This window comes from Numida meleagris, chromosome 6 (genome assembly GCF_002078875.1).
Source record: "Numida meleagris isolate 19003 breed g44 Domestic line chromosome 6, NumMel1.0, whole genome shotgun sequence".
Taxonomy (NCBI): domain Eukaryota; kingdom Metazoa; phylum Chordata; class Aves; order Galliformes; family Numididae; genus Numida; species Numida meleagris.
The window spans coordinates 58,386,922-58,411,849 of NC_034414.1; the positions used below are offsets into that span (position 1 = coordinate 58,386,922).

The 24,928-nt window shown below is 46.4% G+C and overlaps 1 protein-coding gene across 1 annotated transcript in view; it reads right to left on the reverse strand.

Annotated features, from left to right (window-relative positions):
* The window catches only part of MDGA2 (MAM domain containing glycosylphosphatidylinositol anchor 2), a 209,742-nt gene that overhangs the window by 133,264 nt on the left and 51,550 nt on the right, over positions 1-24,928 (reverse strand). The window contains exons 4-6 of the mRNA XM_021403380.1: positions 20,636-20,832; positions 16,248-16,380; positions 670-939 (exon numbers count right to left, since the gene is read on the reverse strand). Of these exons, the coding sequence (XP_021259055.1) occupies positions 670-939; positions 16,248-16,380; positions 20,636-20,832 (600 nt within the window). The remainder of the gene's footprint in view (positions 1-669; positions 940-16,247; positions 16,381-20,635; positions 20,833-24,928) is intronic.

Sequence of the window (24,928 nt, forward strand, 5' to 3'; positions counted from 1 at the left end):
GGGTTATCCAGCAAGCAGTAAACAAGTGAGGAGAGTTTCTTTCCACCTGGCAGTAATTGCTCTGCAAGCACTCCTCTCTTCCTTTTATCTAAGACAGACATTTTTCCTACTATTTTGCATAATTAAAGCATAGATACTAATCTAAAGCTCCTACCCAGGGAGCAGTCATCTGATGGCAGCAGACTCACAGCATGCACAACGGCCTTCATTTCGGTAACGCACTCAGCTGATGAGGAGGAGGAAAAGGGTGAAGTGGGAAATGGCACCTCCTGGAGCTCATGACCACTTGGAGGGATACTCTGCCGTGGCCCCTGCCTGGAGCGCACTACTGAAAGGGGGTGTGCAGAGGATGGCCAGGTCTTCCCACCACAGGCAGTGCCCATGGTGGCCTTTGGCAAGCATTTGTCTCTGGTTTGAGTGGGAGACCTGCTGCATCTTTGTGGTGCAAAGGGACACCACAGTGCCCCTGGTCCAAATACAGGCTTTAGACTCACCACAAGAGCCACAGGCTATCTGAAACCAGCGCCGATTCATATCATGCATCATTAGAAATGACCAGAAATGCGTCTGGAAAGGTAAGACACCCCTTTGCGCACGTAGCTCTCCTGCCCGATTAGGGTTTGATTGATCCTCCGCAGTAAAGGCCGCTGGTTTCCCAGCTCAGCTTACCTCTTACGATGATGTTGGTGGATTTTTTTGCGGGGTTTCCAACATTGTTATTGGCGACGCAGCTGTAGGTGCCAGCATCCTCCGACGCGATGGCGGGTATGGTCAGGGTGCCGCCGTTGAGGACCGTCTTCTCGGGCAGGCCGCCGGCAGACCTCACCCACGTCAGGCTGGGGGCTGGCTCCCCCCCTGTCGTCACACAGACCAGGGTGACTGCTTCCCCAGGGTTCACCACGATCGGGTCATCCACCAGGAGCTTAATTGAAGGGGATGCTGCAAGACACAAGGGGGAGAGGAAGGTGTAGAGGAGCGATGTCCGTCCTGTCGAGCGCACTCAGATCCACTGAGCTCTCAGCAAACCCTGTGGGAAGGCTGGTTCCCCATCTTCCTGCTCCTCACCCTGCCCTGCACACTGCTGCGTAGGCATCTCCTTTCCCTGGCTGTCAAACTGCAGGTGGGGATTTTTGTTCAGGACAGCCCTGTGGCTGTGCTTGGGAAGGAATGTATGGTGTATGGGACTGGTGCCAGCACACCGGATTTTCAACCTTGGAAGAAAAGCATTAGGAACAATCTCCTTTGGCACAGAAAGCGTGTTGCTCTCTTCAAGTCAGATCCTCCCCGCTGAAAACCAGCCCTCCTAATCCTCCCGCCTCCCTGACAGACATCCCGGGACTTGGCTGAAAACAGAGAGGAATTTGTGGAGTTTGAGCTGCATCTGCTGAGTCAAGAGGAGCCACCTCCGTCAGGACAACATCTTGGATGCTTGGAGGCAGCAGAACACAGTGCAGACCCTTTTCTCCTTTATTCTTGCAATCTAAGCTCTATTTTTTTACTGAGGAATCCACCCTTACTGGATTAGGGCTTTTCTTGAAGGCGTTTTCTGAACCGCATCAAGGATGAGCCGATGTCTAAATCCATACTGCTAGCACAGAAAAAGCAGCAGCACTAAATAAACATGGGCATACATCTCCATAGGTTGGAAATCCTGGGCAGAATCTGGGGATAGAAAACTAAAAAAGGTGAGACTAAAAATGAAATAAAAACGCTCCATCCAAAAATGACATTTCACTGTCACCGTTCCTAGAGATATATTCTTGTGTGCTCTGCTTTATATACGAATCTTATTTCGATATTAAAAGAATATGATAAAGGCAAGCGTGAGACTTGGCTATAAACTACGAGTTTTCTTTGGCACTCGCCCACCAGGATCTGGCTCTGCCTGCATTCAGAGGCTGCAGCACAAGGAGGGGAAGGAGAAAGCAGGCAATGGCACAGCCAGGGAAACCCCTAAGAGCACAGAGCAGCCTCCTGCTTCACTCTTGCATGCTCGAGGCCCTGCAGGCACTCCCCAGAGTAAATGACTGAGCTCAGGAAACCAGCATGAAGGTGGCAGTGCTGGGTGCTTGGCTAGAAGTGCAGGTAGAAACCAGCCATGCTGCACACTGACTGTGTCGGTGTCTCTTTGCTAAGTCCCCCAGTGTCAATTTCTCTCATTAGATTGTGGATGGACTCCTGTTTTGGGGTTAGAGGTATGAAACCGGGCGGCATGTCGCATTTCATTCTTATTTGTTTGGGAAAAAGCAGCAGAAGCAGGGATCTGAGCACCCTCCGTGCTGCCAGAACTGAGCTCCAGACCTGCAGGGCCATCCCCAACCTTGGGGCTGCGGAAGCACTCAGCTGGCCCCTCTCTTCTTCCCTCCCCGCCCACATTAATGGCTTTTGCTGAACAACTCCAGCAAGAAGCTGCTCTTCCCTGCTCTCCCTAAACATTAAGTCACCAGGCAGGGAACAAGAGAACCACAAAGAGCACTTCAAAACTTGGAACAAAAGATGAAAGCACCAACAATGTCAACCCAACCGGGTGCTGCTGTTTACCATAATGGCCTCATAATCCTCCAGATGAAAGGGGGCCCTTTGCCACCCTTCAGGTAGTGAGACAGAGAGAGCAGCCGACGTGATAAAAACGCTGTGATACATCCCTTTCATCAGCACTCCAAACAGTAAGTACATGAAAATTATGGTTTGCATACAGCACTTTCTCTTTGCTTACACCATGCATTTCACTTAACTACAACCTGTCCCACCGGGCAAACACTAACAAAAATCCAGCAGCGCATTCACTGACTACCACTGATTGAAACCAAAGAATGATCGTTTAGAAGAGATACGAAGGTTTCTAGCAAATGAAGCTCAGCGCAGCACACAAAGGGTCAAATGTCTACTGCGAACCGAATGCAAAACCATGGGAGCTCTCATCTCTTATTTTGGTATTTCCTTGCTTGAAACCCTACAGGCAATCAGCACCATGTGGCAACGCTCCTGTAACACGGAGCCTCTTCCTCTCAGCTTTGTGGTGCCACCAGGGATGGAATTTGATCTGATGAATGCCACGTGCGTGCTGCTGAACACTAGCCTGGGGATGAGCAGTTCCTGGAGGCCTCGTGGTATCCATCCCTCCACGCTGGTTGCTGCCAGCCCAACACGTGCACGTTTGTGAGAGCACATCTCTGCTCTCAGTGCCATCGGTGCTGATTTCCCTTCTTCAGCCAGGAGCAGGAAGGGTGGGAGTCAACTGGCGGCTGCTTATGTGCCACATCGGAACGTGGAAAAGAATGGGGCTACGCCACAAGTTCAGTTACCTGCTGGGAGACCAGATAATTAACTTGGGCTAATTAAAAAGTCCGCTTTGCTGGGTCCATCCTTCCTGTGCTGAGCACAGGAACACCTCTAACTGCTCCTCAGTGACAGTGCAGCAATGCAGCATCCCAAAGATTAGCACGGAGTGATGAGAGCACTGCAAAATAACTCCAGGTAACAGCAGGGACAGGAAGCACTGAATTGGACTCTCTCTTTGAAACAGTCCAAGGCAATGGCTGTTAGAAGGTTTAGCACCAGCTCAGGCTTGATATGAGGAAGCAGAGCTTACTATCATGTGAAATCTCTCCGTGTTCTGGTTTCAAATTGCCAATTCATCTTATCTACCACCCACCTTCAGCTACACCCTGGCAAGTCCCTCCCTGTGAGGGATTGCTCTGTCCCTGCTGACTGCAGGCAGAGCCCAGAGATGTGTTTCATCTGCACAGGTAATGTTCAGGTGGTAGGAGGCATGCGTTCCTCTTGCACCTTTAGGACAAGGATTTACAAATCCTTCAGGAGCCTGTGGATGTGAAAGGGCAGAAAGTGCCATTTTTAACAACATACCTGTGCCAACCTCCCATTGATCCCGGTGTTCCGTAATACCTCTCAGATCCTTTCACTTCAGGAAGCTGAAATTTTGGCCTAATCCTCCCTCTAAAGTGGATTTTTCATCTCTCTTATTTACTGGTAAACTTCCAGGGCTAAGCACACATACAGCACAAAACAGACCTGTGTAATTCATTGCCACACTACATTTTTGGTCCAGCATGATGAAAAAATGGAGCAGGCATTTATAAAGATGACAAGATGATCCAGGGCAATTATAGTGGTTGATGATTATATCAAAATATTGTTGAAGGACTATTAAAACCCCTGCTTCAGGGTATAAAACAATGTATTTTTTTTTGTCAAACAGGTGGACGGAGTAATATGTCTCTGTCTACTGCACTGCTTTATTAAACCCTTCTGAAAGGTCCCCTGCTGGTTCTTGCTAGGGACGGACATGAGATCTGATCCTAAAGGTCGATGCGGGTGCTTATGCACCGTTTGCATTTGTAAAGCATCTACCAGGATTGGACCCCAACCAGGACACCCACGGTGCAGCCCCAGCCCGAGCTGCAGTGTTTGGTTAAGAGCAGGAAATCATGTAACCGAGTCGGAGGGAAGAGGAGATAAAGACTTCTCCAGAAGCTCTGACTCGTATGAAAATGACACCATCGAAAAAGCCATCACTTTTTCAATAAAATACGGCGTACGACACCGTGTATTCCTGGCACAAGTGTGCAAGGCGCTGTGCGTGCAGATCAGCCTCCGACCTCCACGTGGTTTCACTCAGTGGCACCCACACCACCCATGACAGCAAGCGCCGTGTGAGCCAAGCTCCTTTCCGCTTTACAGCCCAGCCTGCTCTCCCAAAACAAGGCAGGAACCAGCCCCGCCACCATGCCCCTTCCCTTTTTGGTGGGCACACAGAGGTAAGCTGAGCGTTCTGAGGCTCGTGAAGGCCCTCACATCCTCACCGACAGCTTTCACGTGGTCCCAGCTGAGATCGCTCGAAAAGAAGCGTATTGCAGTGACAGTAAGCCAGTGATTTACGGCTCCAGCCTTGATTTCATTATTAAAGTTCTACAAAAAGTTGGGTTCGGCACGCAGGCTTGCTTGGCTGGCTGCCACGTTTGCACAGGGCTCTCCTTACATGAAAGGCACTTTCAGACCCAAGTGCTTCAAAGCCCCGCAGCTCGGCAGGTAGCCGTGCAACCAAAAGGGAACATGTGCAACTCCACCAACACACAAGATTCCCCTGCAAAAAGCAGCTGCCTCCTGTCACAGGGACAAGTTCCTCAGTTCCTGCTTAAATCTTGCTGAGATCCCTCAAAATCCCATGGAAAGGTTTCATTTGGGGATGGATTTCATTATCTGCCACTGCTGTACGTCTCCACGTTTTGCTTCATGTTGCACTAGGTCATTTATATCCTCCTGTTCTCTTCCTCCTTATTCATCTTGTTAAACGAATTTGTCTGAATTTTTTCTCCTCTTTCCTCCTACCCCAGAGCTACATCCACCCATACCACACAAACATGCTTGGAGACACACAGAGCCAGGGCTGACGTCCTCAGTTTCACACAGAGCTGAAGACGGATGGATTTTTACAGCTTTAGAATCACAGAATCATTCAGGTTGGAAATGACCACTGAGATCCCCACAGCACTACTGTCCCTTTCAACAGGAGTCCCTGCAGACTGAGCGATTATTGCCCAGGACACACTCCCGGAGCTTGGCTCTGGCTCGTGCCCCCCTCGGATGATTCCCAGCTATCCGTACCAACGAGACCAACGTGGGGCCGTGCAGGTTGGGCCAGCAAAGCATCCCCCCCGAGGAGCCTTCCCCCCAGCACCCGCAGGCTGAGCCAGGCAACCTGCCCAGTGCAAACCTTTCAACTCTCTGATGGGAAAAATAAACTTTGTTAGAAAACAATGGCAAGCTTTGGTAAATATTTCCACGGGTGAGCGCGTGGGACAAGCTTTCCAAGCATCCCATTTGGATATCGTAATGAGAGCGGCTCCATTTTCAAAAGAGCTTTGCATCTTTGCTGCCCTTTAGCAGCAGGGGTTTCCGCGCGCCAGCCCCGCGTTTCGGAGCCCTGGTTGGGTTGCTGGGGCACAAAGGGAGCTGCAGAGCCGCTGCGAGCCCTGCCCTGCACGGAACAAGGCCCTACTCATGGAGAGGGAAGCCGGCTGGGTTCCCATTCAGATTGCAGCTGCATCCTTTTTAAAGGGACCTCAGTTTGGAGGTTTTTGCGTGCAAGTATATCGCTCCTGCACCGATGTGCTCCAGAGGGATGCAGAGCCCGGCCACGAGCTCTCAGCACACAAGGCAGGGCTGTGACAGTGCAATGCTGAGTGCAGCAGGGCACAGTGCAGGCACATCCAGTCACCACGGGGAAGTTAAATCAGAACGGAACCAGTTTGTTCTTAGTATTAACATGTGCACACAAGACGGGTCAGGCACTGCTAGCATACAGAGATTAACTATAAAATGTGTCTACAGTACGTACCAGTCCTCACTGAGTAATAGCAGCATGCAGCGAGCACTGCCTCTGATTAATGACTCGAGCACAAGTTTGTCAGATCCAGCACAAAGTCATTAAGTGATCATTAGCACCCTAAGATACATGCTTAACAGCGCCAGCATACCAAGCACCTCCAACGTGACAACCCGGCTCTACAAGAGAATGGTTCCAGTTCAAACAGAACTGCCACGGGGTCCTTGGCACAGAGACTGGGAACATCTCCTGGTCAAAGGTCCAACACTGATGTTCAGTGGATGTGAAAGCAGCAGTCTTTCTGCTGTCTGGGATGGGTATCTGAGGCTGGTACTACGCTAGGAGGAGACCGATACTTGAAAGTGATGTAGGATACAGAAAAAAATCTGATGCCGAAGTGTGTTATAATTACAGGACGAATATATGTATTTTGAAGGGGTATACAGAATTGAGAAAATGTCACAATTGGCTTTAGGGATTACTGGAAAGGCAAGAGAAATCTAATGCTTTAATAGACATATCAAAGCAGAGCAAAAGTCATATCCTTGACAACTCACTCGTCTATGATGAATACAAGTGAAAAGACAATTTCCTCCAGTTTTGTGAATTATTTCATATGCAGAACTGAAGTAATAGATCATAATTGGATTATACTTTCTCATATATACATATATGTGTGTGCGAGTACGCGCCCATATGATTTACTGGGATGATTTCCTGCCGGAATACAATGCATATACTCCTAACTACACACATTATGAACAGTCCCTTTCAAGTCAGAGTAAAAAGAGACAACACTTGAGGTCCCCGCTGGCCTAGGAGCATCATTTCGGCACTTACTTACCCAGTACAGTTCAAAACAGAATGGATTACAACTCCCAGCTGAGGTCCAGATTTTAAATTATTGGGTAAAAATAAACCTGTTATTGACCACACTTGTCACAGCCCACTGCAATACTGGAGGTTCTTTCCTTTCATCAATACCCTCTCAGAAAGAAACAACTCGAACCACTTTTATGCCCCCGTCCTCTCTGCTTTTATCCACCCTGCTGCTACTGACAGAGCCATAATCTTCTGACTGCTGTCTGACAGTCCGATAGCTGGTCTCCCCAAAGAGAGAAATCTTCTGGGCAGAAAGTGCCAGTGTGTATTGAAGCAGCCAAAATAAGACACTCCAGTGGGCAAAACTGTCAAGCGAGCGCCCACTTACGTGTGCCAGCAGCTCAGCTACCCCCTCGGGAGGTGGAAACTTCGCTGCGGGCTGCTGGGAAGAGGCAAGGCTTCCCGGGCAGGATCCCCTTTGGTTTGGCAATGCGATCTCCAACAAACCCAAAGGGAGAAAACAATAGGCAGAGACACTGAAATCTGAGCTCTCTGCAGAGGGAGGACTGAAATTCATTGCAGGATCACAGGTTGGTGTCCCCAGCTCAGGGCTTTTGGGGGTCCCCAAGGACCCCACAGCCTCTCTGGTCCCTGTGCCTGTGCTCCATCATCCTCACAGCCAAAAAGCCTTTATAAAGATGTGTCAGGTAGTGATCGATCATGCAGAGCCTTAGACTTGGATGGTTCAGGTGCTGCATGCCATCCACACGTGGTAGGGCAGCAAAATGCTACTGTATTGTTCTGTAATAACTTGGAAGTTCTAAAGCACTTTTCATCCAGACACATAAAAGAGATGTCACACCTTCAGCACACAGATCAACCTTATTGTCATTTGCTATTTTTCCCATTTCATCATTCCCCTTAACTCTCTAGCACTTGCGAGAGAGGAGAAAATAAAGCCAAAGGGGGTTAAATCCCAATTATTTCAGGTACGTGCCCATGTTTTTTGACTTGGTACGTCCAACTGCAGAGATGCTATCAAGAACAGAAAATGACAACGCTTCGGGAGAAGCAGGAAGGAGAGTCACGGGAGAGAAATAAGAGAAAAGAATGAGATTATATTTAGCCAGGTCCATTCTCTGTGAGGCTGTGTAACACCACCCCTCACCCAGACGTGCACACCAGCCGGCTCGGAGCGCCGGCCTGGGCAGGCAGCAGGTAACCCTGCCCTCTCCCTCCATCCTAAATAGCCTTATTTTTCCTCCTCCAACTTTTTTTTTTTTTTTTTTTTTTTTGGAAAATCCTCTGTTTTTCAGCCAATGGGGACGCAGCTTTGATGACTCATCTTCTTTATGCCATGTGCCTGGCTGCCTTTCATCCCGCAGCAGCAGCACTTTGATGACTCGCGCTCCGCTCGTGCTGCCGTTCACGCACAGATGTGGCATTGATAGCTGCAACGGGAGGAAGGGAGGCGGATCCGTTTGCTATTCAGAGCACTTCCTCGGTGGTTACGCTCGGGAGACAACTACAATAGCTCACAGCTCCCACACTGTATGAACTATTCATTCCGCGGACATTTTATCAGGAGGGTATGAAGGGAAGGCAGGATTCTCCCGTTAGCGGCAGAGCACTGTTAAATCAGCTTAACTCACTCACGCAACTGTCCCCTTCATCACTATATTTAGATGCAAGCCTACCTTTAAGCAATGTAGGCTTAAATTCATCTCTGCTAATTTCAACCACCGGAAAGTCAGGCGTGCAATCCGAGGTCACGGATCTTGATGAGATGTAAGCGTCCCCCAAAGCCCAATTCCTGCTCTCTGAAAATAGATGGTGTGAACTGCTCTTTGGAGATGTCTCTCTCCACTGAGAACAGCGCTCCCTGAACAACCAGTGCGCTACAGATAGCAAAGCTTTCAGCGAGTTAGGCAAGACAAATCCTCTCTTTCAACAGTGGCCATCACCGACACAATTAGTGGATTATGAATGATTGGCTGACGAGGAGATGCAGACAAAAGACCCTCGGGGTTATGGTAGATGGCAGTCTGGATCCAAGCAAAAATTAGCAGTATGTATTTGCTAACATGCAACAGAGTACTCGGCATACCCTGAAGCGCTGAGTTCCTCCAAGGAGGTGCACAGAGACCAAAGGGAACGGGGTGAGGTATAGAGGATGTGATTCATGGGGGAAAAAATTAAGGAGCAAGATTCACTATGCAAGAGAAGCGACGGGACAAGATAAACGCCTTCAACATACAGAACACTGCTGCGAAGAGGAAAAGGATAATCTCCACATCACAGTGGACCGGACCAGAGTGAACGGCTCTAGTTACAGAAAGTGCAGATTTGGGTGGGTCAACAGATCACACTGCCAGAAGTTGGAACTGATAAGCATGGGGCCAGATCATGGCAGGACAAGGATTGGATCCAGTGCATCTCGCCAAGAAGAATAAGACTATGTGACCTCTTGGAGTCCTTACAAGCTTTATTTTCTATTATTTCTATTACTACTTCTTACTGCAGCATTAATCTCATCTACCTTCAGTACTCAGCTCTGAGTATACATCTGACTATATCTCTTATCTGAGCACTTCAGGCCTTGGTAGTGCAGGACCTTGTACCATTGCCACGCTCTTTAGAATGCCAGGGGACACCGAGAGAAATATTTTTTGAAGTCAGATAATTCTCTTAAAGATGTGTTGTCCAAATGAAGAGAAACAAAACAAGTCTGTCAGGACAGACTGCTGTGTAAAGGAGGGATTAGAACCAAGCCTTTCTCAATTTAATTCCCATGGCATCGCAGACAGTGTGCGATATGAATGAACTGTCATACAGTTGAAAAAACACGTATTTGGTAAAAAAGTTACTGTTTGGGATTATTTCTGTGTTAACAGCTGCCAGAAATCAACCTCAATATTATGCATTAATGATATCACCTGCACCAAGCAGCCTTAACTGGCTAATTCAAAATAATACACATTTTCAAATGAATCAATGCTGCTTAAAACGCTTTGTAGACGAAGATTGCTTTATTTGCTTTTGCACAATCATATTAGAAGAAACATAAAAGGAAGCCCAGAATTTCAATACTGAAAGCTGCATACTTATTTCAACACTTTATGAATCCTAACGATGTTTGAAATAAACCTTTCAAAATGGAAGATGTTTGGTTTTATGGATAAGCATCACGCTTTGTCTCTGACACATGGAAACAGAAACACCTTCAAAGGATCCATTCGTATTTACTATATACATCTGATCATCAAGATGTGAGATTCAGCATTAGTTGTATTTGAAGTCACCTTTCCCTGCTCTAAATATTAAACAGTGAGTCACACGCAAACGGGAGACAGATTTTAATATCACCTGTCAATAATTCATGCTTGATACAGAGCATAATTACAGCTTGGAATAATATAAGCCCTGTATTTCTACAGGAGGTTGTGCTCATTCCTGCTGGGCATCTTCAGAAGACGCCCTCCTGACCCTGCAGGGCCCAGGCTAAGGCAGGGGGCAGGTCCTCTGGGTTTCATCAGTTCTTACACACACAGACACGTCCTGGGGAGAGGAGATAATACCAAATTCAAAGCACAACTTCCCCAGGACTGTTCTTCCTTTTAGTGGGCTCGTTCAAGTCAGAGAACCGTAGATCATTTCCATCAGGAGGGATCTCTGGAGGCCTCTGGCCCAGTGTCTGTTTCAAGCAATGGCCATCACTTCAGCTCACATGGGCCTTATACGGCAAATTTTTAGCACCTTCCCTAAGCCGAACAAACCCAGCTCCTTCAGCTTCCTCCCATATGTGATATTCTCAAGCCCCAGACCGTTTCTGTGGCATCCACTGGACTTGTTCCATGTCTTCCTTGCGTTAGGGAGCCTTAAACCGGACAAGGCGGTCCAGACGCAGCCTCAGGAGAACGGAACAGAAGGGACAGATCCCATTCCTGGCCTGCTGGCTGCGGGCCTGAAGCACAGCCCAGCCTGCTGTGGGCCTTTTTGGCAAAGCCCATTGCTGGCTCGTCTTCAACTTGTTTGCCAGGCGCCCAGTTCTCTTCCTGCAGAGCTGCTTTCTACCCAGCTGGGCTCGATGTACTCGTGCGTTGGGCCTGTTTCTCCCCAAGGGCAGGACATGGCACTTCCCTCATGAGGCTGCTGCCTGCTCTCTCAAATTTGGCCCAAAATGCACCTGCTCCCATTGTTTCTGTCATTGGGAAAGACGTTGCACAGCACTTTTTCTGGTTTTGATCCCTGAGGGAAGACTCAAGTAAATGGCCACCTGCTGGACATCCTGCTGCCCCTTCAAGCACAAAGACAGTTTTCCTCCAGTCAGGCACATGTCACCAGTCTGACTGTAAGGACAGTATGGAGACCACGGCCAGGTTTTATCCAAACAAAAGGCAAGAGGACGAAAAGGCAGACAAAGGAGTGCTTCCAAAACACTTGTAAGTAAGAGCAGATAGGAGCCATTCCTATGAGAAGGAAGAACTGGTGCTTCCCCCACCCCAGAAGCATTTGCTGCCAGTGCAGTCTTTTGTGCTTCTGCTGCTTCCAGCTGTGAGGATTGTTTGGAGGGAAAATGCCACCAGGCTGAGGAACACAAATACATCAAGAGCTCTAAGAGGGTGAAAAACTTGAACGGGGAGAAGAGCATGTGGATACCATGCAAGAACTCTCCGGGGCCTTAGAAAAGAGATGGGGCAGAAGTATCCCCAAGAAAAACCCAAAGGGTAGAGTGGGAGCCAGAATCTGAGCAACCAGCTTGTCTTCCTGGGTACAGCGTGTACATGGAGATACAACAAAAACTGGCAGCATAGACAGAACGTATGGAGGTCGTGACTCAGCGTGACACCCACTCGCAGCTGCTTCTCTTCCAACAGCCTGGATTCAAGCACATATACTGAGAAAACTGTCAGGGCTCCTCCTCCTTGTCAGAATAACCCCTTGATTTTCTTGCAAAGCAGCTGCATTTGGTTTATTACAATTCCCGCTTGCATTAACTTACCCAAATTAACTTCTGTGTGCTGATTTTAAAGGGACTTAGTCTACTAAAAACAACTGAGAGTTGCAAAATTAGTCCCTTTGCTGCTCTTCTTCACATCTTGACGTCTATTTCTGCTCCTGCCACTCAAGAGCAACCTGACAGCAGGTGAATCATTTCACAGTGTTTCTGCTTCCCTTCAGATTTCTCATTTAGGTACTACATTTGCAGAGTAATAGCTGTTGTGAGGTACAAAGTGGGACTGGGCTTGACAAGTGCCTCTATACATGCTGCTGTACAATATTAGCGCTAATTGTCATCTTTGGCTGCAGCATATGCACAGTCACATGCTTCGGAGATGATCCTGATGATCCAATTTCTCTCATTGCAACATCGTTTTTATTTTTGTATTTTAAGCTAGCCTGCACTGGAACAAAGAAATACACGTGTCTGGAAAGCGATGCCAACTCCAGCAGTACCTACAGACATAATGGTAAGTCTAAGGCTTCACCAACTGCAGAACCAACGTAATGAAGACACTGTGCTTGAATGAAGGAGGTGTGAGCGTGGCTAATTATACCTATGTGTAACACTTTAAACTTACATCTTGTCCAAAGTATACTGATAAATACACGTTCATCTGATGGCATCAGCTTAATTACTTCCCTAATTATTCGCAAAGTAGGCAGGAAGTTTCCTTGGGATTGGCTTTATCATCATAATTGATTGTTATTCTGGTGATGCCATGACACACAATCAAATAAGGAGCACGATGGAGTGAGCACAGAAAACAGAATGGTGACAGGGACAGGCCGCACTGAGCAGAGGCCTGACCCACTCACCTGGAGACGTGCCCGGTGCTCTGCAAATTAGTCTCTTCACTCTGCTGTGTGCACAGGAATGTAGAGGTATGAAAGACCCTGTGGCACAAATAGTAATAGGAGAGCACTTAGGTTTGCACGCTTTCCTAGAAACGAATGCCTGTGCTCATGGATGTGCCACCTACAGCTCTTGACAGGGGAAGGTGGGAGATGTGAGTGCTTCCCGGAAAGAAAGAGGAAAAAACTGGTGATGCGTCTCTGACACCGTACTCCCTTACAATAATGGGAGATGATCTAGCAGGAGGTTTAACAGGTGACCCAACTGACATTGTGGAAATCTTGGTGCCCATGAAGCACTGAGGGCAGGGCAGCAGCAGGATGCCACAGAGCACTACGAGTTCTGAGGGATACGGCAATTGCTGCACCGGTTTGGTTTCACATCTGCTGAGCAACCCTTCCTCCAGCACAACCTGCCACCGTTCCCATGAGTGACAAACACTCCTAGCAGCGTGCTGATGTCCTGCTGAGCATAAGCATGCCATGCAGATGGTCCATGAACCATCACATTGCCCATATGGCTGCTGGGACAGCTCATGGCTCTGAGCCACCCGAGCTGGAGCGCACGTCTGCGCCAAGGAAGAGCATTCCCAACGTCACCCTCAAGACAATCCATCAAAGGCAGCCTGGCAAACCACACAGTGCTGTCTCAGGCAATAAAAGCCTGAAGCCAGCCAGACAAATCACAGCTGGATCAAGGGGGGAACCCACAGCTGCTGTAGGGCTTGGCTGTTCTCCTCGGTCACCTCTCAGCAGTAGCCACCAAGTAAAGTTGAAGCAAAGCTCTCCCACCAGTTCTGCTTACAGACCTGATAAATGCCACCACTTTCACACATAATTAGCAGCTGAACTTAATTTCACTTGTAGCCACTTCTCATACCAGAAACACCATGCATGTCTGCAAACCTCACAGACACTTCTGTTTGTCTCTCTATTGTTTCCATCAGACAGACATCTCAGTAACGTGCATTCAGCCTTACATTAAAAAAAGGTGGGCAGGCTGGGATTGCTCTTTAAGAGCACATAAAGTTCAGGTTCTGATTTCCATCAAGGTGGATTTATCCTGGATTCATCTGCATTGATGATTTATGTAATTTCTATGAAGTTATACCAGGTGAAGTTCTACCAAATAGTTCCATCAGATGTCACATTAAATGAGAAAAGTTTTGTCCCAGAGTCATCAACACATCAGTCACTGTCTTTAATGAGTTACTGTAGTAATTACTATACCTACTTAATCTTGCCCTTGATGACAGCTATCACCAGGTTCTTCACGAGACAGTGTGAATCTTTATACATTTCCAGGCTTGTTTACCTCAGCAGCTATTCCTGAAGAGCTATTCCTGTTAACGTACCAACACAACCTCCTGGAGAAGACAGCTTTCTCCCAAAATAAACATGACATTAGTAAGGTGGAAATAATTCATTCTCGTTGCGGAATTAGATCATGATCATATATGCTTAGACCAGAATAATCACGCTACTTCAAGCCTCCCCATTACCAGAACATAAACAAACGTCTGGGTTTTGTTTTAGTGTAAAAGAAATCCAAATGTCATATTTTGACTTTTTTTTTTTCCCTGGCAAAATCACTAAGAGAATAAAACAAGTGCTTCCAATGCATTTTGATGGATACCTCTGGAGCTGACTGTAACTCCCCTACCACAAGTGGCAGCTCCAACGCTGGGCTGCCCATTTGCTTGGCAGCGGGCTGCACAATGAAATGAGACATCCCACAGTTTAAGAGTCCCTGCTTTCCAATCAGAAAGTCAGAAAAAGCTGAAGGCAACTCCTTGAAATAAAGCCAGGAGGGCAGAAATAACGTGAAATGTGCCAGCTCAAATAAAATTCATAGTTCATCTTAGACACACTCAGCATAGAATCGTAGAATGGTTTGGGTTGGAAGGGACCTTTAAGACCATCTAGTTCCGAACCCCTGCTATAGGCAGGGATGCCTCCCACTGGACTAGGTTGCTCACAGCCCCATCCAGCCTGGCCTTGAAAAGTTAATGCTTCAGCTATTTTGTTCATTTGCTCCCCGTTTTTAGTGGCCCGAGGCATACACCCATGTAATTTAACCTGAAGCCTTCAAATGTTGCATTTCCTGTAGAACGCTTCTCCAGAAAACATTTCTACAACCCTAAGCCAAGGACTTTGCTCTTTGACTATAAACCATGTCAGACACATCTGCCGCTGATCCTGGACATAGCACCTGTAAGGGAATCACAACCTATGCTGTCCATCCTCCTGGAAACCAGCACACGTCAACATGTTTGCACACCCCGAGATCAGGAGGCCCTCCAGATCCACGGCAGTGACACAGTTGCTTAAGAGGAAAATGCACAAGTGGCATCTGCACAGGGACAAGTCCAACAAAAAGAGCAACGGCACAAGAAACACCACAACATGGACACAGCTTGGTCAAAGATAGCTAAATGCCTACTGCAGAGCACTTTGACCTGACTTCTTTGTGTATTTCCTTATGAAGCAATGAAAATCTGAAAAAAAGTGTTGTTTTCATTTTAAAGGAGGAAATCAGCGCTTAATTCACCGTGAGAATCTCTCAAATCCATCAATATATAAAATCAATCATTTAAATTGATGTAAGAATACAGAAAGGTTGATTCTTTTCCTAAAATACTTTGTTGATTGATTTAAAACAACTAGCTTCCAGCAAAGTGTTGTGAGAAGTATTAGAGAGTGTTTGGAGGAATGGAAAGGGAAGTTCTCCTCTGTGCCCTGCCCTGGCTGAGATGCACTCTCCTTCTACCTCACCGCAGCACCTTCTTTAAAATCAAGTCTATTCATACCAACAAAACCCCCTGACATGGGGGTAAAACGTGAACTGTGTTACAAAACCTAGAGAGTGATAAACATTGATAGCAACAATAGAATGATAGAATGGCTTGGGTTGGAAGGGACCTCAAGGATCAACTCTTCTTCAGATCCTACCTTTGGTGAGAAAAGGGAAAACAGCTGAAATAACTGCCTATACAACTTGCTCCTAAGTAACTCCTAGCACTGCATGGCTGCATTTGTTTTCAAGAGCCAGGGAGATGTGGCACTGAGGGGCATGGCGGGGATAGGTTGGCGTTGGGCTTGGTGACCTCAGTGGTCTTTCCCAACCTGAATGGTTCTATCATTCTGTATGTTAAGTGGGAGAAGAACACCCTGCAGCCCAACAGACCCCAACGGGACATCAAACAAGCTGCTGGAGGCCCACCTGTTTTGTTGGACAGCCGGAAGGACACCATCTTATCGGGGATGCTGCAGACATTCCTCACTGAGGCGATGCAGCTGTAGTTGGCGTAGTCCTGAGGTCGGAGGTTCTTCAGCTTCAGGATCTTCGTTTCCCCCTGCGTGAGCAAGAAAGAGCGTTAGGAAAAGCCCGTGGAGGAGGAGCCAGGAGGACTTATTATTTTAATAGTTCTTTTAGACCTTGTTTTTAGTTCTTTTTTAGAAGTTACTTTAGAATTGTTTAGAACGACGGCTGGCAGAGCCTGACACCATAGCCCACCTTATATATATTGAAAGCAAGAAAAAAGAGAGTGGCAAGGGTGGAAATTGTGTTGGCAGCCTTTGATGTCACAGCGTTATTCTGGATATCACATCGCAGGGTACAATCTGCTTGATGAAAAAAATCATAAGCTACAGAAATCTTGCTGGTTTTCCTTTGAAAATGAGCTCCTGATGGATTTTATTTTTTGCCAGTTTAAATGATGGAAATGACGATCCAGGGGCCTGAGTGGGACGGGGAAGGAAGGAGTTCCTTCTGACACAGTCAAGAGAAAACTGCACTTTTCTATGAGATTTCCACTGCTGTCTCCTCCTCATGCTGCCCACTTCCAAGTCTTTGCCTCTGTTTATCCTGAGAAGCATCGTGCTTGGAATGGGCAGAGCACCCAGAGAGGCCAACAGTGACCCACAGCTCACAGAGCAGCCAAAGAGCAAACTCTGAAACATGTCCATCGTTCCGTGTCTTGCTAAAGCTGCTACAACTTTTGATTTCAATACGCCCTGGGAAACATCTGAAATGTTTTTAGTAATGTCATGTGCATCAACTGCCTGGGTATATCTAGGGAAAAATGAGATAGTTTGTGAAATGAATGTAATGAAATAGCAAAAAAAAAAAAACAGTACAAAAGAAGATACAGTTAGCAAGAAAAGAAAAGAGACTGTCATTAAATCAAGCTCAGTCGATGTTTGGAGCATGGGAACTGAAGTGCTTTGTATGTACAATCAGTCCCACAAAAATGCTGTGATTAAAATCAGGCTCACGCTGATTCAGTGTCTGCACGATCCAAGCCTGGAATGGCTGATCCTGAGATAGAGACCCTGCTTTGAAAAGAGATTAATCTGGACAAGAGAAGGGCCTGATCCAGGGCAGTAGGAACAACACTACCCAAGTCATTAAGTTCTGGATTCAACCCAAACACAGAGCAGCAGCTCAGTCCTTAGCTGCAGACTCCAAGTTGAACTGGTGGGTTGAACTCATGATGGTACTCTGGATCATGTCCCTAGATTGCAGAGATTGGTAAAAATATATATATTTTCTCCACTGGTTTGTATAATTAGTCTAATTGTGTCTAATTGCGTAATTATTGTAAATACAGCAAATTCAATCTTGTACTGAGGCTGTGCAATTACAATGTGCAATGAGGAGGATGCAAACTCTTTGGAAACAAATCTGCATCAAGATTTCCATTTTGAAAAGTTCAGTATTTCAAACATTCCCACAGATGGGAACATGCACATTTGCTTTTATTCTGTTTGTTTTTTATCCCACGGCAGCTAAAAGAAGCAGCTGACGTTACCTGGCTCATCAAAAAATCTGTGCTTAAAGTTCAAGAATTCCCTTTTATTTGCCCAGCTTTCAAAGGGTCTTCTGTGATTTCATACAGCAAGGAATCTATTAGGAAAAAAATAGCCTTTTTAGGCACAATACCTCTGAAAATTTAATGGCATGACCGTTTGTTTTCCGTTACCTCTCCTTGGATTTTCAGATTGATAACCCGGCTTTCAGAGCAACCAACAAACAAATGCCACCTCCAGTTCACATCTCTGGGAGCTCTGTAGTTAAATCCCCTCCACCTCTCTTCCCACCAGCCCTTACTGCTTGTTACCTCATCATATGCAGAACCAATTACACAGAGATGTGGAATGGACTTTTATGACTCTTAAACCTCTAATTACATCCTTTCCTTTTATAAACATATATCAGATCTTGCAGGCATACAGACAAGGTACACTAATTCAACTAGACCTCCAATAAATGTAAAAACGTTATGGATGAGCTTTTGACTATCAACACAACGATCTGATTTATTCATTAATTCAGCCCAGACAAAAGTTCTAGGGAGAATGCCTCCACTAACCTAACAATCCTTCTTTTTTTTTTTTTTTTTTAAATATTGAATCTAATTTCATGTGACACATTTTATTAGATACGTTCTTACAAGATGATAGGAAAGGTGTTCACTGGCATTTCCATATTGAGATATTATAAGGCAAAAAAGGACCTCCTCAAGGGACTCTCTCACTTTTTTAATTAAATCGTAAAAATACACTCATTTACACACTTGAGTCCAAAGAAACAAGCCACACATTTGCTAAACTGAATCTGTACGCATTAAATTAAAAATAATTTCATCACTTTTAGGAGACCAATAACTTGACTGTGTAATCTAATTCTCATCTCTGCAAGGTTCCAGGCTACACATTTCTCAGTAGAATACCAAGCCATGGTAGCAATATAAAGCTGTCAAGCATAATAGGAAGAAAAAATGAAGGTGCTCTCAAATCATTAGCTGAAAATTATTTATGAAATTTGCAGCTTGCTTTCTGCTCTGAAGACCAAATTACCGGGCAGTTTTCACTTGTCTTTACTCGTTGTTGCTTGAGACTTTACAAAACAACACTGTCTCTTTCTTTCCCCCTTCTTATTATTCTTTTTTTTGCAAGGACCATTGCACACAGTTCTCCCCAGACAATGGGATGTGCCACCTTTTTATTCTGAGACTGAGTAAGTGTGCTAACAATAAATCTGATCTAACTTGACAGACCCTTTTGTTGGCCCAGTCTGCGTTTGTGGCTCTGAGCGACGGTAGGAAGAGGTACAAAAAGCACTGCTTTCCACTTTTGCCACATCATCCTTGAAGTGTGCAAGTCTGGAAAAAAATAACTTATGTTCAAAGCAGAGAAAGGTAGAATAATAATAATAAAAATAAAATGATTTTAAAAATCCCCAAACTGGGCGTTACCACAGAGTTTAGCATACTGGAAATGCTTTTTAGGCTGCAACTTCAGTACAGAATTGTACCCATCTTGGAAAAGATGAGGAAAGAGCAGTCAAGTCAGAGGATTGGGCTTGCAAGCCAAAGCAAAATGACCTAGGGACCCCTGCAGATCACACTCACTGTGCATCTTCATAGAATGACTTGGGTTGGAAGGGACCTCAAGGATCACCAAGATCCAACCCCGCTGCTGAAGGCAGGGCCACCAACCCCCACATCTAATACCAGACCAGGCTGCCCAGGGCCCCGTCCAACCTGGCCTTGAACACCTCCAGGGACGGGGCATCCACAGACTCTCTGGGCAGCCTGTGCCAGCACCTCACCGCTCTCTCGGTAAAGAACTTCCCCCTGACATCCAACCCAAATCTTCCCTCCTTCAACTTAAAACCATTTCCCCTTGTCCTGCCATTATCTACCATTTCAAAGAGCTGACTTCCCTCCTGTTTGTAGGCTCCCTTCTGGTACTGGAAGGCTGCAATGAGGTCTCCTTGCAGCCTTCTCTTCTACAGTCTGAACAAGCCCAGTTCCCTCAGCCTGTCTTTCTACAGGAGGTGCTCCAGCCCTCTGAGCATCTTTGTGGCCCTCCTCTGGACCCTCTCTAACAGCTCCCTGTCTTTCTTGAATTGGGAGCCCCAGACCTGGACGCAGTACTCCAGATGGGGCCTCACGAGGGCAGAGTAGAGAGGGACAATCACCTCCCTGTCCCTGCTGGCCACCCCTCTTCTGATGGAGCCTAGGATACCATTTCCTTTCCGAGCTGCAAGAGCACACTGCTGGCTCATGTTCAGTTTTTCATCCACCAGGACCCCCAGGTCCTCCTCTGCAGGGCTACTCTCAACGATTGCTCCTCCCAGTCTGCATATGTGCCTGGGATTCCTCTGGCCCAAGTGCAAAACCTTGCACTTTGCTGTGTTGAACCTCATTAGATTCACCCAGGCCCACCTTTTGAGTCTGTTGAGGTCTCTCTGGACCTCAGCATCCCTCCCTTCCATTGTGTCAACCGCACCGCTCAGCTTGGTGTCATCAGCGAAATTCCTGAGGTTGCACTCAATTCCATCATTGCTGACATTGATAAAGATGTTAAAGAGCACCGGTTCCAAGACAGCCTCCTGGGGTACACTGCTCATTACAAGCCTCCCCCCGGACATAGTCTTCCCGCAGCCTCCTACCTCCTCATATCCTCATCGACAACTAAAAGACATCTTTTCCATGAGCAAGCTGTGAAACAACTCAGGGGTGGAGGTGCCAGGCTGTGCTGCACGTCCAGGTGCAAAGCTCCCGTGCAAGGAGGGACGGAGCACTGCCCCACGGCTCCTACCTGCGTGAAGAAGGGCTCGTAGATCTCAACTCCCTTATCGGAGCCCTGCAGCAGCACCTCCTGGCCACGTCTCCAGCTGTACCGGACGGGCGGGTTGGAGTTGGCCACGCACCTGAGGAACACAGTTCTCTCATAGTAAAACTGCTCTTTCGCTTCGCCAATGCTCTGGTGGACTGTCACTATCGGGTCATCCAGATCTGGAAAGGCAGAACAGAGAACCGAGGTCAAGTCAGGCTGCAGCCGGCACGGCAGTGCTTACCAGGCAGCACACATAGCATGGCAAAGGAGAGACAATCCAGCTCTAAAACCCACAGATGTACACCTAAAGACTTCTGCAGCAAAATCCAGTTTGCCTGCGTCTGTGCAACTGGATCTTTGCTCACCACTTTTGGATATTACAATATACACGATACAATGATAGCATCTATCATTTCTGATACGTTTCCACTAATATTTAGGTTTCACTTAGTTTTCACCTTCACTACTTATTTCATATGTATGATTTCAATTTAAACATTTCTTAGACAAAATAGTTTATCAAGCTTCGGTAATAAATAGTCAGACTCATTTGCATCCTAATGGCAGGATCCACTAGAACGCCGATCATGCTCATGCATTCATTTTCCTTTAAAGCAGCAATTTAATACAGCAATTTAATGCATATTTCCTTATTTTGGTTATACACACTGAACTTCAAGCAGGTAAATTCATCCAGGCTTTACAACATACTTCTCTTGATTAAAATACAGATATCATATAATTACTCCCACCACATCGTCGCAGAGAAAATTAATTCCCCACAACAGAATTTGCTCATCTTAAATTCCGAAGAAATGGAGATAGCCATTGGAATGTAAATACACTTAATGGATTACATGTGGGCTTTATTCTACCAGGAACAAGTAGACTCCTGTTTGTGGGGGTGTGCTATAGTTTATTATGAGCAAGGACAGCAGTGGTTACTCATTCCTAGTTAAAAACATTCCACCTCCAAGCAACGTGGTCAGCAGTTCTCCACCAAGCTTTAGGGAAGAGCTCTGCTGCCCAACGAGCTGGCAGCCAACGCGGGCCACTGCCCAAAGCCCAGTGGTTACAGCACATACACCACGGGGTGTCGGAGCAATTGGCCTCATTACACCCACACTGATCCTGTTTGTGTGCACGCAGCTATGGCATGTTTCCATGTGCACCCCAGCCTTGCACTTTTTCTTTCCTTAAAATAAAATATAAATAACACATCAGGTAGTGCTTAATTATTTACCCACAAACGCAACCCTATCGTTGCAAAGGCTTGAATGCCAAATAGAACGCATAACATCCGAGGCCACGACTGAGCAACACGCAGCTCAAACATCATCCCAACCACCACTGCCAAAGGGAATGGTGCCATGTCCAAAGGCACCCACACCTCCGTTGACAAGAAAAAAAGCTTAAGAGTCTCTTGATTAATTATCAACAGAACATGTTCCAACATTTGGAATAATTCAAGCAATTATACCTTGCAATGGTGTATGGATTTTAAGTAAATGTTATCTTCTCCCTACCCTACAAAACATTTTAGTGAATATCACAGAAACAAATTATGAAACCGTTGTTCCAGATTAGGATGGCATTTTCTAATGAGATCTCATTTTTGTTTTAAAGGTTATTATAAATCAATGTAGCATTTGAAAGGGGATGGGATTGCGGAAACGTCGTCATCTACTCACGCAATGGGAAATAAAAAGAGGAAAATTAGTTTGCTTCAATTTCTAGGCCCAAACATCTGCAGAGGTCCAAATCCTGACTAAAAAGTCATTTTGAGAAAGTTTCTCAGGACTAGGCACACTGCATGGCTTAAAGCCTAAACACAGGGCTAGAGATGAATCACAGAAGTGCTAAGATTGGAAGGGACCTTAAAGATCACCTGGTTCCAGCAATGAATGTGAAGCCTACGGGCGTAATGCCTGACACATGGCTGGCTGGACAGAAAACAGCTTGCACAAGAGGCCTGGAAGTCCTGGTGGAAAAGCTGAACACTCAACCCTACATCCATGAGGGCTGGTCATATCCCAGGCTGCAGCAGAAAGAGTGCAGTGTGCCCAGGGCAGTGATCTGCCCTCCATCCACACCTCTGAGACATCCCGAGCTCCATGTCAGTGCTGATCTGTCTCCATGCCTCAAAGAAGAAGGGTTGCACTGGAGTGAGCACAAAGACCACCAAGAACGGGAGGGCTGAAGCAGGGGACATACAGGTGGAGGCTGAGGGGGCTGGGTTTGGCCAATCCGGGGGAGAAAACACGGGTGACATTAGAGTGATCTAATGTCTGTCTTCGACTGACTATAGTCTTCTACAGAGAAGATAAAAGTAAACTCCTCCTAGAAATGCAGAGCAAAAAAAATCATGAGCCAACAGGTACATGGAGCACACAGAGAAATTATTCGGGGCTAAAGATGAGAAATTCCTCATGTGATCAGACAAGTGCCTGGACAGCATCCCAGGGAGACCGTGGGATACCTGTCCTTGTTGATGTTCAAAGCTTGACTTGCCCTGGAGATGGCTGTCGTTTGAGCAGGGGGTTGGACCAGAGGTCCTCAGCCTACAATACTTCGTGATACCAAGAGGCAAAGCCATCCCTTGCTCATGCTGCCTGCTCACTAGCAATGGGTTTGCACTGGGTGTGTGCTAACCCCCTCCAACAACCAGCTCTCCTCTGCAACAGAGAGAAGCACGCACTCTCTGTCCACACAGCCCTGCACTATGATGTGGGATGGATTTTGATAAGAGCATAAGGAAACCTCAAAGAAATCTAAGTTGGGAACAGAAATGCAGCAAGCCTTCTGCTAAAGCATTTCATAACGGCCAATTAATACAAAATTGGCACTGCAGAACATGGCTGATTTTTCCATCAGCAGTGCTAGGAAGATCTCGACAGCTGCATCACAGCGAAAGAAGAAGCACTAATAGGAGACAAAATAATGCTTGCAATTGTTGTCAGATTTCACCAAACAACTGCCTGCCCCACTGCTGTGCAGGGTTAGACAAATGTTTTACTGCCTTGTTATATAAGACTGTATTTTGCTCAGACAGTGTGAGAGCTGCAAACACAATACAAAATATGTTTCTTATAATACTGCCAAAGTATTCTGCAGAGCTATTACACTGAAGACAGGCCAGTGCCAAATTTATAGCCTCTGGGCTATTTTAAAGCCACCTGATCACTGTGGCACTGATGCCCACTTATCAGACCCCTCCAGAACTCAAGTTTTGATGTTTAATTGAATTGTCACCGATACTGAAATTTCACAACAGGCTTTAAAAAAGAAAAAGGACATTTAAAGCTCTGTGCATATGTGTAAGTATCTGTGGGTGATTGCTCTTCCCCAGCAGCACGGGAACAGCCAAGGCTTCAGCCTTGGGAGGAAGCCATTGACTTCAGGTATTGCACACCATTAACCTGGGAAAGAGAGGTAATCACTGAAGAGACGGGAAGATCTCACTGCAACTGAGGCAGACTCAGCGCTGAGGAGCAAAGCAAGCTGCATTTTTGACATGCTTGAAGAGGAAAAACAGAAATTCTGGAAGTTTCATTTCAGGTTGATCAAATTACGACAAGTTAACAGAATAATCAGTCTCCATATTAAACTGAAGTCATGGGTGTTGCTATGTAGTTGAAGTCTACTAATTAAAATGAAAATAATTACAGAAGTACGTTTTCCACAGAGGCTTATGCCATCATTAGGTTCAATTTTTCAGTCTTTAATCTTTGAATTGAACCAAACACTTCCTGAAGCCCAGATGGCACAGGCATGTTCAACACCGCATTGGAAAAATTCCCTTCATACCTCCCCATGCTCTCAAGCAATCCCAGCATAAACTGTTCAAAACCTAAACTGGTTGGGAATTGCAGCGCTGTGGTTGGGGATGTTGGTGTAGGAGGTGCAGAGAAGTGCTGCAGATACATGAATACCCTCTGTATGCTGAATGGCAAAGCACTGGAGAATCATCCTGGCTGTGGGTAGGGAACACGGGCCATGTCCTGCAGCCCTCACCTGAGCTCCAGGGAGTTTCACGTGGGCACTGGGAGAGTGGGAAGGATCACAGGCTGCATTTGCTATATCGTGCTTTTCCAGCTGTTGGGACTACACAGCTTGCTGATTTCATTTGCTAATTAGCTGCCTTTGTCTTCAGATGCTCAAAGCAAGCAATGTTTGGAAGTTAAGATAATAATAAATAAACCACGCATCTGGTAGACGGGTTGAAACTGCCTCATCAAGACACCCACAGAGGAGGGAACAGCGATGCATGCATTC